Below are 14,280 nucleotides of genomic sequence, written 5' to 3'. Positions count from 1 at the left end.
TATAATATCATTTTTATATCACATACATTACAATATGGTATTAGCAGGCGCTTGCGGTTTAAGGCTTAACACGGTAATTAACAACATTGCATTCGATGAACTGTACCTTCCTTTTATTCGGCCATCATCATGGAATAACGGGGCGGCGTCTTCCAAATTGCACTGGACGTACGCTTCAATCTACTTCGGTCTATACCTTGGAACAACTCAGTCAAGTCTGGTGTGCACTTCTTCGAGTCGAAAAATCTGATGATTGATTTCGTCGGCACATATCGTTGTATGGAAAGTTGTCCTCTGCGCACTGGTGCTGAAATTAGTAAATTTCTCTTAATTTTTGTACGTTCAATTAAACCATCATTCAAAATTTTAAGCTCTACGGTCACGACTCTGAACTGCAGTCATTTAATAATGTAACAGTAGACTGCGGATCTTTATGTAGAATCAAAATTTTATGCATCTATTGCAAGAACCAGGAGCTACTTAAGAATTTCTTCAATAATCCCTCGAATCGTATATTTAAATATCACACATAATAATAAGAAAAAACTCAAAGTCACCTTTATATCTCAATAATGTATCAAGACATGAAAAATCTAGTGATCAAATTGCACGTCTTATTTGATATAAAGTAATTTTTGTTTGAAAATTATTGTTATTGCAACGAGTAGGTTATGAGTAAATTCAGATGGTGCTTAAGTGACTCGCCCTGTGTATCATTTGTCATGTAAATACATTATTCGATTAATGCTCATTTATGCTGTACCTTTATAATAATATACTAAATGAGATATAAACGTATGAAATGAACTTACGTTGTGCCCAGTACGGAACTGCGTGTTTTGGTTTGCTCTCGTTGTCTGACTCGTCTTCGTCAGGTTCACTATCCAAAATGTAGTTCGTTGGACCCTGATGATGTTTGTTTGCATATTTTGCCTAAACGAATTCATAGATATTAGGACATCGTTTTGGTAAAAGGTGTACGCGTATGAAAGAGACGCGGGCTAGTACATAAACTTACTTGTGTCTGAAGCATTTGATTCTTTATTCTCAACGCTTCGGCGTTAGCCTGTTGCTGAGCCCTTGCTTCAAGTTCTTTCCGTTTCTCGGCCTCCTGTTCCCGACGTCTTTGTTCAGCCAATATTCTTTCCGCTTCTTCTTGTTCCTGCAAACGTTGCAAACGTTGCTGTTCCTCTAGTCTTCTTCTCTCTTCCTTCTCCTACGATCCGTAAGAACACTTCGAGTAAGATGCAAAGCTCAAAGCCATTTAAATTTCATGTTTCCAAATTTTAATACAGTGCATGGTTTAGAAGTTATTCGAGGTAATCAAGTCAGCTATAGAGGCAGAATACTCTGTATAAGGATTAAACGTGATACATACATGAGCCCGTTGTAACTGAGCCATTCGTTTCTTCTCCAACTCCTCGCGCTGCTTCTCCTGCATCTGTTGCGCCAAACGCGCTTTCTCTTCTCTCTCTTTCTCAGCTCTGTGACGTTTCTCCACCTCCAATTTCTCTTTCGCCTCTCTCGCCAACTTAATCTTCAATTCCTTCTCTTGCCTTTTCCTTTTTCACAAAACACATACGTTGTAATACTCATTTGTAATCTAGCACTCATCATTAGACAGCGGATCTTCATGCAAAATAAAAATTGCCTGTAGCAATTGCAAGAAGCAGGAGCTAAATAGAAGGGCTTTTATTTGTTTAATAATATTATTTACTTCACTTTGATAAGTAGAAAATAATGTATTGATATCCTCAAATTCTGTTAATCTTTCATCTACTTTGAATTACACCCATCCAATTTGACCATAAATGCATAAAATACCCAGTCTACTTATCATTGTGTCTTACCTTCTCTTCTCCTCTGTTTGAAGTCTCAGCGTCTCCTCCCGTTTCTTTTTCGCATCCTCGTCGTTCATTTTGCGCTTCTTCTCCTCCTGTTTGTCGAACGAGTTGCGTTTATTCGTCGGTTTCGAAGTCTGAATGAACGAATCCACTGATGTAATGATGTTTGTACGCGTTGCACTCGATGACTTATACGTGATAGGATAGTTCGATGGAGTTTGTGGAATACGACTAACAGACATCGGAAGCTGAATCTTTGCTTTTCTCAACGGTGTAGTCTTCTGTTGCGAAGGGTGAGTGCCTTTGTCCGCGACGAGTAGTCTTTGCATTTTCTTAACAGACTGAACCTTGTTCTAGAAAAATAACATTAAAATACCTTCTTCATTAACATGTTCGCCACCAGCATTTATATCAGCAACAGCCTTCGTAGTTAGAACATTCAAATTGCGATTCTTGGCATTCAAATGACGACTCTGAGGCGCCACTAAAAATTGCTATACCATTATTCAATTTGTTTGTATATAATAAATTACTAAGTGTTTACCAAACATGAGTGACTCTGATAGCGAACGTGTTAACCCTTCAGGGATGACGATGGATTGTCAATTTACTTCAGTATTATCGACGATACATGATGATTAAAATTTTTTTATATTTTCCCAATAATCTGACCTTCTATAATCAATTTTGAAATATTCCTCAGGGTCAGTACGAGGTACAGACGTCGTCCCTGACGGGTTAAACATCCAGTATTATTCAACAAGACATTACCTCTTTGTATTCTTCCGTATCCTTAGTTTGCTTCACTAAGGAGATTTTCTTAGCTTTCGCCAGTGACTTGCGCGCCAATTTCTGTGTAACCGACTTCTCTGCGGGCTTCGTGTTGTCGGAACCATCTGTCTGTGCAGCAACCAATGCTCGTGTCTTCGTTCTAGTCACCCTGGTCGATGCATTGACGTCTATCCCAGGCTTTGGACTTGGCCCTACGGCCTGTTCGAACGCTTCGACCCTCTTCTTAACCGATTCTTTGGCGTAAGGACTGAACAAAGCGTTCGACTTGTACGCGTTCCTTATCTCCTGCAAGGTCATGCCCGAGTTCACCTCCTTCAAAGTTGGTTTTGCAGGCGTGCTGAGAATCTCGTCCTCGCTCGACGTCACGGAACTTTTCACGCGCTTCTGTCGTTTCCGGATCTCTCGTTTCTTCAACTGGGGTCGGTGTTTCTTGATCTCCGGTGATGATTCGTCCTCCGTTATTAGATCATCGAACTCTTTGTTTACCATGGCGTCTTTGAACTCCTGCAACATATCTTGTTTCGAAGAAGGCGATCCGACTTTCGGCTTTGTAGGCGACCGAGTCTTCGACCTTCTAAGTGTTTTAGTGTTCTTCATCGGTTCGGGCGACTTGAATTCAGGCTGCGATCGAACCTTCGACGTTCTAGTCGACTTAGACTCGGGATGCGACTCGATTTTCTTCGTCTGGCTGAGTTTCTGTGTGTCGCTCATCTTGTACCCGTTCAGCGTCACTGTTTCGTTCATTCTCGCGATTGATAAAGGCTCTAGAACTACTGTTAGATTCATCATCTTGTTCATAACATGAGTAGTGTTTAGATTCATCGTGGAATTCATTATGGGTTTCTCGATCGCATCCTCGTACATAGAACGATCGTCGAGCCCACCGGATCTTGGCGCGATAACCGTATCGTCCATGATGTTATTGTTCGATTTCTTGTTGTTCGACGAAAGCGTTCTCGTTCTATTGGTATTCGTTGGTGTTTTATTCTCCTCCTCTTCCACCATCACCTCTTCCGTTAAAGTACAATTATTATTATCTACGGTCTCTTCCGCTATAACTTCTTCTGTTTTACTATGTTTTGCGGGACCTTGAGATTCTTCATCCGAGCTGCTTGTATGTTGCCTCCTCTTAGTTGGCCTCCCTCGTTTAGTCTGCAAATTTGTTGTTTTAACTTAAGATAAATGTGATGAAGTATAGTTCAAGCAATTCGAGTACTGTACAAACCTTTACGGGTTCGCTTTCCCTTTCAAAGCTTAAGGGTCTTCTCATCTTTGTTGAAAGCGATAACGATACATGCTTTTTTATATTATCTGCTGCCTTTTCCGAAGCTTTTCTCTTTGCTCGAGCACGTGTTACTTCCGATGGTCTTTCTTCGGCATTGTTTAGACTTTCTGTTTTCACATTAAATGTTTCATCCGATATTATGGAATCGATAGTGACAACATCGTTCTCTGGGATAGTCTCTATACGTTGTGCTCCCTTTTTTCTTAATACCTTTGGAGTTTTTGTGATTAAAGGACCAGATGCTGATTGGGGTATTTGAGCTAATAAAGTATTTAAATATTGTATGGCGCTATCCATATTATCATTAATAGATTTCTTTACATCCATATACTGATTATGAATATCTAACATTTCTTTGATAACCATTGCCTTAATTTTATCTTTGGACATCGTAGCCATGTTTAAAATCTGAAAAACATCAAAATATTTAATCTATAGTAATAAATAACAATAAATATTTTTTATTCTAATAATAGGTGTATATGTATATACAATATTGGTGTAATAAGTACACATAATAATAACAAAAAACAAAACAACTTGTAACACAACATAAACACAATAATATTTTTGTAATATTTTGATAATATAATTAAATTTGAGTATTATGTTGTAATTTAATGATTAAATTAAATATTATACTATAACTTATCAGTACTAAAAGTGACTTCAAACTTTCGAGTCAAGCTTTTAAGGATTCACCACATCCTGTCTGTTATTAATTGTTACTGACAGATTTAATTTAACACTAGGACAACCGACGATTGACATATACCTACTTTTACCAGTGGGATTGCAATGACATGCTTTTTCTTATTTCTTCTGTGGGGGTCAAAATGACTCATTTGGATATATGTAGTTATACTATATACGTCAAGTTTTACAATAAAAAAACAAAAAGAAAAGAAAACTGCTTTACAGAATTAATTATTTACATATTTTAGAAAAAGTAATACAAAATTTTAGAAAACAAAATGTACTGAAATAGAGTAATGATTATAAGAAATGCCAAACAAGTCATTTTTACCCCCTTGGTTGTTCTAGTGTTAAGTAAACGAACATTTTTAACAGAGATGCAGAGATGATAATTGTCAATGCAGTTCGGAAACACAATAAAATGTAAATACAGAAATACGTTAATAAGAAACAGTGTGTAACAAAACACGATGAATTAAATAAAATTAAAGGACTGTCCGCCGAGATACTCGCCTTTTTTATTCCAATTGCAAAGTAAGTAATTAATTGTCACGTTTTGGTTCCACCACAAAATATACAAAACACAAACTAATAGGCTTCACTAACAAGTATTAAAGGTAAGACAACTTTAACGACAAACACTATTTCATGCTACTGGCGGGACAATCAGGATCGAGCAAGTCTGAACAAGTATCTAACGACTTTTCGGTTCAATTTGAAACGATCATAGAAGCGCCATCTGAACTTTGGATCCCGCCACTTCCTCTAGGGACATTCTCAATGCACTTTCGCCGGTTTCTGATTGGTAGAACACCTTTGATTTAATTAAAACCTGTTTAAAAATTTATTACAGGAAAATAGTTCATAATTTTGTCCGAACTGATAGACGGGTTTCATGGATTTTTCGTCATAATTTCATATTTATATTTCTAAACCTTAGTGCTCCTATTAAAAAGTTACATCTTCCATCTTTAATTCGAATAGTCAAAAATTAAAAAATATCAACGGGTAAGCAATGAAATATTTTCTATTCGAGTCGATGATTCTTGTCAATTTTTCTATAAAATAGAATGCAAACTTCAGAGCAGAACTTGACTAGCGATAGCAGCACCTCTTGTGGCGAAATTTCAAAGCTCACTTCATTTTCGCGCGCATGCGCGACAATTTTGGCATCAGTAAAGTAATAAGATTAGCTAAAATGGGACACCTTGGTCACCCCGCATAATTTTTCAAAATTTGTTATAATTTGATTTTGAAAAATTAATGTATAACATGTGTATATGTATTTATATATATATATTAAATATAATATTAATATTAATATTATTATTAAGTATAATATATCGTCCTGGACTCTTCCGGCAATCCTCTTCGCCAGTCTTTCGCGCCAACAACACTTTCCCACTACTTTCTCCAAAATATAGATACAGCACTGGTTTTGGTCGCGCATGCGCGGGAGAAACCGTCCAATACCTCATCACTGGCTCAGTCGGTACAGCGCTATTTCACGTAGTGATAAAACGCTCAAACTGCTAGCCAAGTGTACAAGGTAGTAGTGATGGGCATTATCGACTAAATTCAACTATCGACTAATTACTATTTAGTTACTACATACTATCGAATATTTAGTCGATAGTTTTTAGTCGACTAAAATTTCGTTTTGAGTGGTTACGTCTAGATTGCGGGCTATAGTCTATGCCTACGTATATCACATATATAGTTTATATCGCATAAATAGCAATAAGATTTTAACATCTAATATGAATTAAAGTATTGAAATATCTATTACATATTTCATTACTTGCATATTTGCACGTCCTGTCATAATCATGTATTTCTAACCTTTTCGTTCCATCGTGTGACACTGACATTTGAAATTTCAAGATGGCGACGTGTAAAACAGTCGACTGAAAATAGTAGTTGGCTACTATCGATTTAGTCGATAGTTTTTAGTCGATGGTGCCCATCACTATATAGTCTCGCTCTCCGTGACGGTCCAAGTTTTCGAGGCACCTCAGGCCCGTACCATATGAACTGCGCGTGACACATTAGGGTGACACTCGTATCAAGAGATTTCCACATCACCCATGAGATACTATTGTCAATGCGTTTTTTTTTTGTTTGTGGTATCTCCTGTAGGTCTATTCCTCTGTATCGCATGATAATTTTCAATCTTCATAATTTCAAGTCTTCTTTTTCGCCAGGCAGGTCTAAACGTTCGCGAAAATCTAGTTTTCTTAAATGTCAGTAAAATTTTGACAATATAAGTAAAACTATTTTCCAAATTTATTTTCAGAACAAAACAATACGAAAACCTATTGGTACGGGTATCGCCTCAATGTGCCACGCGCAGATCATATGGTACGGGTCTGATGTGGCTCAAGAACTTGGACCGTCACGGGGAGCGAGACACGCGGCCGGGTCAAGGGGGCGTAGCCTTCTTAGACCATATAAACTTAGTATATGTGGTCTAAGATAGCTGTGGATAGCTGTCAAGATAGCCTCGGATCGGGCCAGTTATGCCAAGCCTGAACTATAAGTATATATGGTCTAAAGTCTAAAGGTATAAGTCTAAGGAACGAACAGTGAATGAGCACCACTGATGATGATCCGTCATGCGCAGAGCGCAGATGATTTCGTTTGTAGCGGTCTGCAATGATTAGAGATTTGATGGCGTGTACACGCCGACGCATGATTCTCGATCAGTCGGGAATTGTGGTAGAAGTATGAGAGATCGGGATTCCAAATTGTCTTCCAGTTGCGATACAGTAGTTGTTCGTGGGGTGTCACGCTTGTGTCACGGAATGTAACCTACAAACAGCGGGGAATTGGTAAACACCGAAGAACACACAGAGATAGCAGGTGGCCTCGGCAAACTAAGATCGAATGTTTACTAAAAAGCTCTATGGCACCACGATAGTATTAAGAAAACCGCTGTGCGAAGCGTTCACCGAACCCGTTTGGAAATGAAAATAACGAAATCCACCGTTGCCCTTCTGGTCTCTGTATTAATGCTGTCGATCCTCGTTGCGAATGTTGCCGATCTGATTAATGTCGACACTCACGTCTTGGACGACACACCATCCAACAAACAGGCGCGAGAAGAATGGTCCCATCCAAAGTTTTACGATATTGGAGTGTCGTTCGACCACCTGATTTGGTTTCTACAGGTGTGCGCTAATTATCTACTGAATCGTTAATGTCTATAGTTTCCCGTATCGCTAATTAACTAATCACTGTTCAGAGTTCTGATACGATGTATTTTATCGTCTTCGTTTCAATTGCAAAAATAAATATTAATTTCTATTGTTTTTAGATTTCAGACATACACATCAGCATATTTCGAGACCCATTTAGGATATCAGAGTTGAGGGATTTTTGTAATGTTACCGTGGATATCATTAAACCTTCCGTTGTGCTGGCTTCTGGTAAGGACGACAATATTTAAAGCAACGCATTTTGCAATAGTTAAAATTGTAGTGTGGGAGACACGGACTCAGACAGATATTCTAATTTTAGAAGACCTATTTACAATGCGTGCTGAACACCTATGTGCATAAAAAGAGTCTATTGTTCTCCTTGCATTCTAGTTTGCTTTACGATATACATATTGCATATGCATTAAATTTAGGTTTTGATTTAATAGGTGATCTCACAGATGCAAAGACTAAGGACAAGATGGGATCGAAACAAATATTAGAAGAATGGGAATACTACAAGCAAGTGTTAGACGAGACGGAAGTTAGCAAAAGAACGCTGTGGCTAGACGTAAGAGGCAATCATGGTATGAACTACACAGTTTTTTTAAATCATGAATTATAAAAAGGTTAATACGCTTTCATATTTTCAGATAATTTCAATGTGGTCAGTACCGAGTCAAGGAACAATTACTATGCCAACTATTCTATCCAAGGCAAAAAGCATCCAAGGTCTTACATGTACACGATAAATATTGGTTCTGAATTGTACACTTTTATCGCGGTCGACGCTTGTCTGAAACCTGGCCCGAGAAGACCATTCAATTTTGTCGGGGTGTTGGATGACCAAGAAATGAGAACTATAAGCGGATTTGTGAATAAGTCCCAAGAAAATAATGCTGACTTCATAATATGGTTTGGTCACTACCCCACCTCTTGTATACTTTCTCAGAGCTGTACAGGTGTTAGAAATGTCATAGGTAAATGAGCTGCAAGATAGACATCATTTTAAGGTTGTTAACAATCTGCTATATGCAACAAACATGTATTTCGGTATGTATCTTTAGGCAGACTCAAGGAAAGTATGGTATACCTTTGCGGGCATTATCATACACTTGGTGGAACAGTACCAAACATGTACACACTGCAACAGGCAGGGTTTCTAGAATTAGAATTAGCCGATTGGAAAGATAATAGAATGTAAAGTATCTACTCACGTATTTAAAACTCTAGAAATTCGTTCAATAAGAATCAATGTTACACAACCACTGCTCTGTGTGTTGTTAGGTATCGTGTAGCAGCAATAGATCATGGTCAGTTCTCTTTTATTGATGTCAGATATGGAGAGTGGCCAGTGATATTGATTACCAATCCTAAACATGCTTTATATATGATGCCTAGGAAGGAAAATGTATTGTCCATTGTTAAATCCACACACATCAGGTGAACTTCCACAAATTTAAACGTTTGTCTTTTATTAAAACTTATGGATTTCTGTCGTTTATATACTATTAATAATTTATATCGTTATTATAGAGTGCTGGCATTCTCATTAGCACCGATAAAGAGCGTCGAAGTTCAACTCGATGACGGTGTTTGGTTCGAGTGCGAACACGTTAAAGGACCTCTTTATACTTCTAAATGGAATACAACAATATTCCTGGATGGAATACACACTATTCGAGTTTAGTAGAATAATCTTCACATTTTCTATTCTGCGTCGAAGTCTATCAAAATCGCCTGCTGATTATCGAAATGTAAAAAAAAAGTTAAAATTTGTCGCTGCATTAATCTGGAATTTACATAGTTGAGCAATCATGTAAATCAAATTTTTTAAACGTCATGTCAGCTCCATATTTCTGAGGAACACATTTCAATGAATTTGCATAGACACGATAATGTTTCGAATTAATGTATATTGTTTTTCGTTCGCATCATTAAGTATTTTAATTTTTTGATCTGGCATACGACACACGGTTTCTAATGTTGGACATGAATTGTAGGTAAGAGCTGTAGATTCAGATGGTAGAGAGACAATAGTTTCCCAGCCTTTTGCTCTTGACGGATCTCGTCTATCATTCCGTATTCTACCTCGACTAATACTTATGTCAAATGTCAGCAACATCGTGAGTGGCTTACAGTATAAATGCTATTATTACTGGAGGTGCACGAGAACCGGAAAATGTCGGTTCGAGAAGGGTTCTCGCACACCTCTAATTATTAGATATAATAATTATTACCATAATGCGATGTACTTTTTTTGTATAGTTTCAGTCCTTGTTTGGAACAATGTTGATCTTATTAGTAACCCCATTATGTTTACTACGCTTCCTTCACATATTGTGTGAAAGTAAGTAGAATACGGAAGAAAAATTTATAAAATAAAAAGACGCGTAGTTCAGATATTTAAAGAAACTGTTTCCTCGAGTAGAAAAGCAGATGCACCGGCCCAGGTTGAGAATCAAATTCTTTCACTCATGGCTGCGGAAGTTATGGATATTATCCACTGTTGATCGCTTGTGTTTTCCATTAGTTATATATGCGTTGTATTTAACAGTGGGTGAGTAATCGGAAATGTACTGTCTGATGTATTGTCTTGGAAGATCTGATTCTCATGAAAATTTATTTTTCACAGGTCCTTGGGCTATTGGTGAAGTAATAGATAATCATACGGGCATAATTTTCGCGTGGGGAACGTTCGTTGGAAATTCTTACCTCCCCGGTGCCTTCACCTATGCTTATGGATTCTTTCAATTATTTTCTTTCCATCTACCGCTTACCTTAATCTTGGCTCACGGAGTAGACAAACGGTGAGACACGATATCACTGAGAGTTGGGCATTATTCAAATTATTCTTTGGTGAACCTGCAGAACAGCTACTCACAATACACAATGATACACAATGTGAATTACAGATTACAGAGTATCAACAAACGTGATTATAAATCAGTGTGGCAACACTTGCCAATAACGTTGTTGGTTCTGATGCAAGCAAGTATGGCTTACTTCTTTTGGTTGGCATACGGGACACTGGCTACCATGTTGTGTCCTTTACGCACCTGGAGCATTTTCTTGGCAATAATGTTATGGTATCAAGTGAATACGATGCCGCAATCTTGTTTGAGGTATGATGTCGTAACTAAGACTTTCGATATATTACGAACAACAAATTTGATATTTTCAAAATTGGGGAACTCGAATAACTTCTTTATTATTTCCAGATCTGCAATAGCAATATGGTCCTCCCATAGTTAATTTATTCATAGTACAACGATTCTATACCAAAACGTAGCGAATTACTAATATTTGTTTCGTATAACTAAACGACTTCACGCTTTTGCGTAAACACCGGTGACTTAAAGAGAAGTGCATGCATGTTGAGTGGATTTATAGAAGAATTTTCAAAGTCTGTAACAACCGTAAATATACAGCATTTAATTTAATACGTGTCATAGCTGTGACACATTTTACAAATGTATACGAGTGTATACAACATGTCTGTTTAGAGTATTAGCTTTTGTTTACATGTTATCGAGAAGGTGTAAATCCTAATAATTAATCCTTTCGTCGTTTAAATGTTATGAAAAAACTTTCATCTCTCGGATGAAGCAATACGAGATTAATTCACATGGTAAAGAAAGGCTCAATTGCTAATGTATATGTAATATCAAACATGACGGACCAAGCAAAAATAAAATGATTAAACATCAATAAAAGAAGCTTAGATCACAAAAATGTCGAACATTTTTCGATCTTTTTTCTTTTTGTTAGTTGGCAGCGAAAGGCTTAAGTATTAGGAGACGTTTATTCAACCAGTTCCTTTGGAGAGTGCCACAGACTTTGCTTATTATCGATATTAAAGTGAAAACCGTTTACAATTTAACATATTATTATAAAATCCATTATCTTTATTAGTTTACACATAGTTAAATGTATTGTTACATTATTTTCGAGTTTATTTATTACCAAGATAACTACTTCTATCAAACATTTCATTTGCTATTCGTAAAACTATTATCCACAATAATAATTGTAATGCTTCCACGTTATATGTTAATTTTACATAGGCATTATTACGTTAGTTGTGCAAAAGAGAAGTATGGAATTTCAATTACTGAAATGGAGAGAAGAGAGTGCTGCCATGTATTTTTCTTGATATATATTATGCTTGAGAGTTAAGTTACTAATCAGCCTGTACGATATCAGTAGATAAAAAAGTGCAACAGAAATTGATATTTTAATATGTATAATATAAATTTATATTTCGTATGAAATTTAAAGTAGAGGAGTGTTTTCTTTCGTCTTTTAGATATACAATATTTCCGGTGTTATTGTTCCGCCTTGAGACGAATCGTTTAAACAATTGTTTTTGGAATCGTCGGATATAAACATTTTGACTGTGGACTACGGTGTTTCCAATTAATTTGGAATTGTTAGCAATTTCAAATCGGGGGCAGCTTTTTAGTTTTCTTTATTAGAATTTGATTATGAAATGTTTAATTGTAAATTACATCAGACTCACGGGACATACCAAAGTTTTCAGTCTACGTGTTTATCAACATTTATAATATCGGAAACTGTGTGAGAGGAATACTCAAATATGCAAATGTGTTATTAAAATTTATATTGGGTTCGGATTTAACATATTGTTAAATGTACTACAATTCTGTTCAATCAAGTTTCAACTCTGTGATAATAAGTAAATATATAACAGCACATAAAAGTGGCATGTTAAAACGAAGAGATATAAACATTGATTTTTAAACTATAAATCTAATTTTAAATCGGATATGTTTCCCGACTGAAATTGGCAAATGGAGGCGTGAAATTGTAAAGTCAAGTGAACATCTTTCTATAGATGTAAATCAGTATTTCCTTAGACGAATAGGTTTTATTGCTATTCTATATTTTTCTATAGACAATCCGATTGTCACTATTGTTGAAAACGATCTCAAAACGGCAAAATGTGATCTCAACGTATCAATGATTCCCAATTAATATCCTGACGTTCTTCTTCTGGATATGCCAAATCTGGTCAATCAGTTTAATAATCGCATTAGTTAATTCGTCTTTAATGTAAATTATTAAATTTTTCTTTATTCCATGATATTGGGGAGTGTTTTTTAACAAGTATTGGGAATCATTGCAATAAATTCTTTTGTCACATCGAGTGTGTATATTTAATGTATTTTATAAAGCACTAGAAGAAAGAGGCAAGATAATATTATTTTCAGACCTTTCATATATAGCATAGATTATATATGACTTTAACTGCTTATGTGATAAAGATATTCTGTATACGTGTAATATATCTATAGGAAGCAAAAGAATAATGCATGTGGGTGTTAATAAATGTTATATACGACTTTAGTAGTCTTAGAATACATTTATTAGCGCTTTAAAATATCATTTCTCATTCTTTCCATATGTGTTATGTCACGAAACTACATTTTAAATTTCAAAACATTCTTTATATGCATTACAAATACTTTTAACTGTATTATCTTTCTTTAAGTTTATACTACACGTACATGAATTTCATTAACGCTCATTCGTTGATTCTTTTTAAATAGAAAACGTTGTTTTTAATGTTTGTTTATCACATTTGCTTTTAGCATTTTCTTTGTTAATTATAATTAGTGGATCTGTTTCTTAATAAATTCAGTTCGATATGTACTAAAATTGGTAGTTAATTGGTCTTTGTAATTCGTAAAAATAAATAAGTCATTCTTAGTGTGAATAATTGTTGATTTATATAATTAAATGTAACTACTATTTGAATTGATAAATCAGAGTGGAAATGAGAGTGCTCACGCCCGAGATTACAGTGTTTTCACCTTTTCGCTCTAGCATAGAACACAACCTATATTACTGTTAGCATGGAATAGAACCTCGTCTGTGACTGTACCACCGACGAGCAATCTCTCGTCGGTGACATGGTTCTGTTCCGTGTTAAAAATCAGAGTAGGGGGCAGCACTGTATCGGAAACGTCGAAACCCCGGACGTGAGCACTCTCATATCCTCTCTGCTATAAACAGAAAGGATGTCCTCTCCTCTCTCGATATTAGTTCTACTTTATTAGTTTCGACCGATACGGTAGGATGTGACACAGAAATGGTAAAGGAGCTCTTGAGTCCCGTGGGCGTGAGACAAAAAATACTGGTAATTGGTCTACTCCTATAGATCGTCTGTGCCAAAAGCGTGAGACAGGAAAATACATTGGGAGATTGGTCTACTCCTGGTCGGTTATAGAACCTGCATTATTTTTAGCATGGAACAGAACCTACATAATTTTCTAGCTAATTTCTCTCTGTGTAAATATCTATTTGCCAATGAATATCATGATATAAGAGGGAACACTCATCTCAGCCGGTGTTTGTCATTTATCCATAAATTAATCATTAAATACGAAATTAATCTTGGATTCCTCAATTCCTTCGATCACGTATCAGGTGTTTATTTGAT

General features: G+C 36.2%; 2 protein-coding genes across 2 annotated transcripts; one reads left to right on the top strand and one right to left on the bottom strand.

Annotated features, from left to right (window-relative positions):
- Positions 1-113: 113 nt before the first annotated feature.
- Positions 114-5,317, bottom strand: Incenp (Inner centromere protein). The gene is made up of 7 exons (XM_076790721.1): positions 3,862-5,317; positions 2,616-3,788; positions 1,851-2,197; positions 1,379-1,562; positions 1,019-1,216; positions 813-933; positions 114-307 (listed from the first exon to the last, which is right to left on the bottom strand). Exons 1-7 carry the CDS (start codon positions 4,318-4,320, stop codon positions 114-116), a joined length of 2,676 nt encoding a protein of 891 aa, XP_076646836.1. The 5' UTR covers positions 4,321-5,317.
- A 1,786-nt stretch (positions 5,318-7,103) lies between these two features.
- Positions 7,104-12,586, top strand: LOC143355673 (transmembrane protein 62). Its single transcript, XM_076790720.1, has 13 exons — positions 7,104-7,787; positions 7,934-8,045; positions 8,264-8,401; positions 8,468-8,794; positions 8,882-9,014; positions 9,102-9,257; positions 9,351-9,498; positions 9,818-9,940; positions 10,083-10,164; positions 10,246-10,374; positions 10,450-10,624; positions 10,730-10,939; positions 11,036-12,586. Exons 1-13 carry the CDS (start codon positions 7,584-7,586, stop codon positions 11,067-11,069), a joined length of 1,971 nt encoding a protein of 656 aa, XP_076646835.1. The 5' UTR covers positions 7,104-7,583; the 3' UTR covers positions 11,070-12,586.
- The last annotated feature ends 1,694 nt before the right edge of the window (positions 12,587-14,280 follow it).

The sequence above is a fragment of the Halictus rubicundus genome, chromosome 7, assembly GCF_050948215.1.
Source record: "Halictus rubicundus isolate RS-2024b chromosome 7, iyHalRubi1_principal, whole genome shotgun sequence".
Classification (NCBI taxonomy): Eukaryota; Metazoa; Arthropoda; class Insecta; order Hymenoptera; family Halictidae; genus Halictus; species Halictus rubicundus.
The sequence above is the reverse complement of the archived record's forward strand: the minus strand, read 5'-3'. Positions and strand labels throughout refer to the sequence as shown.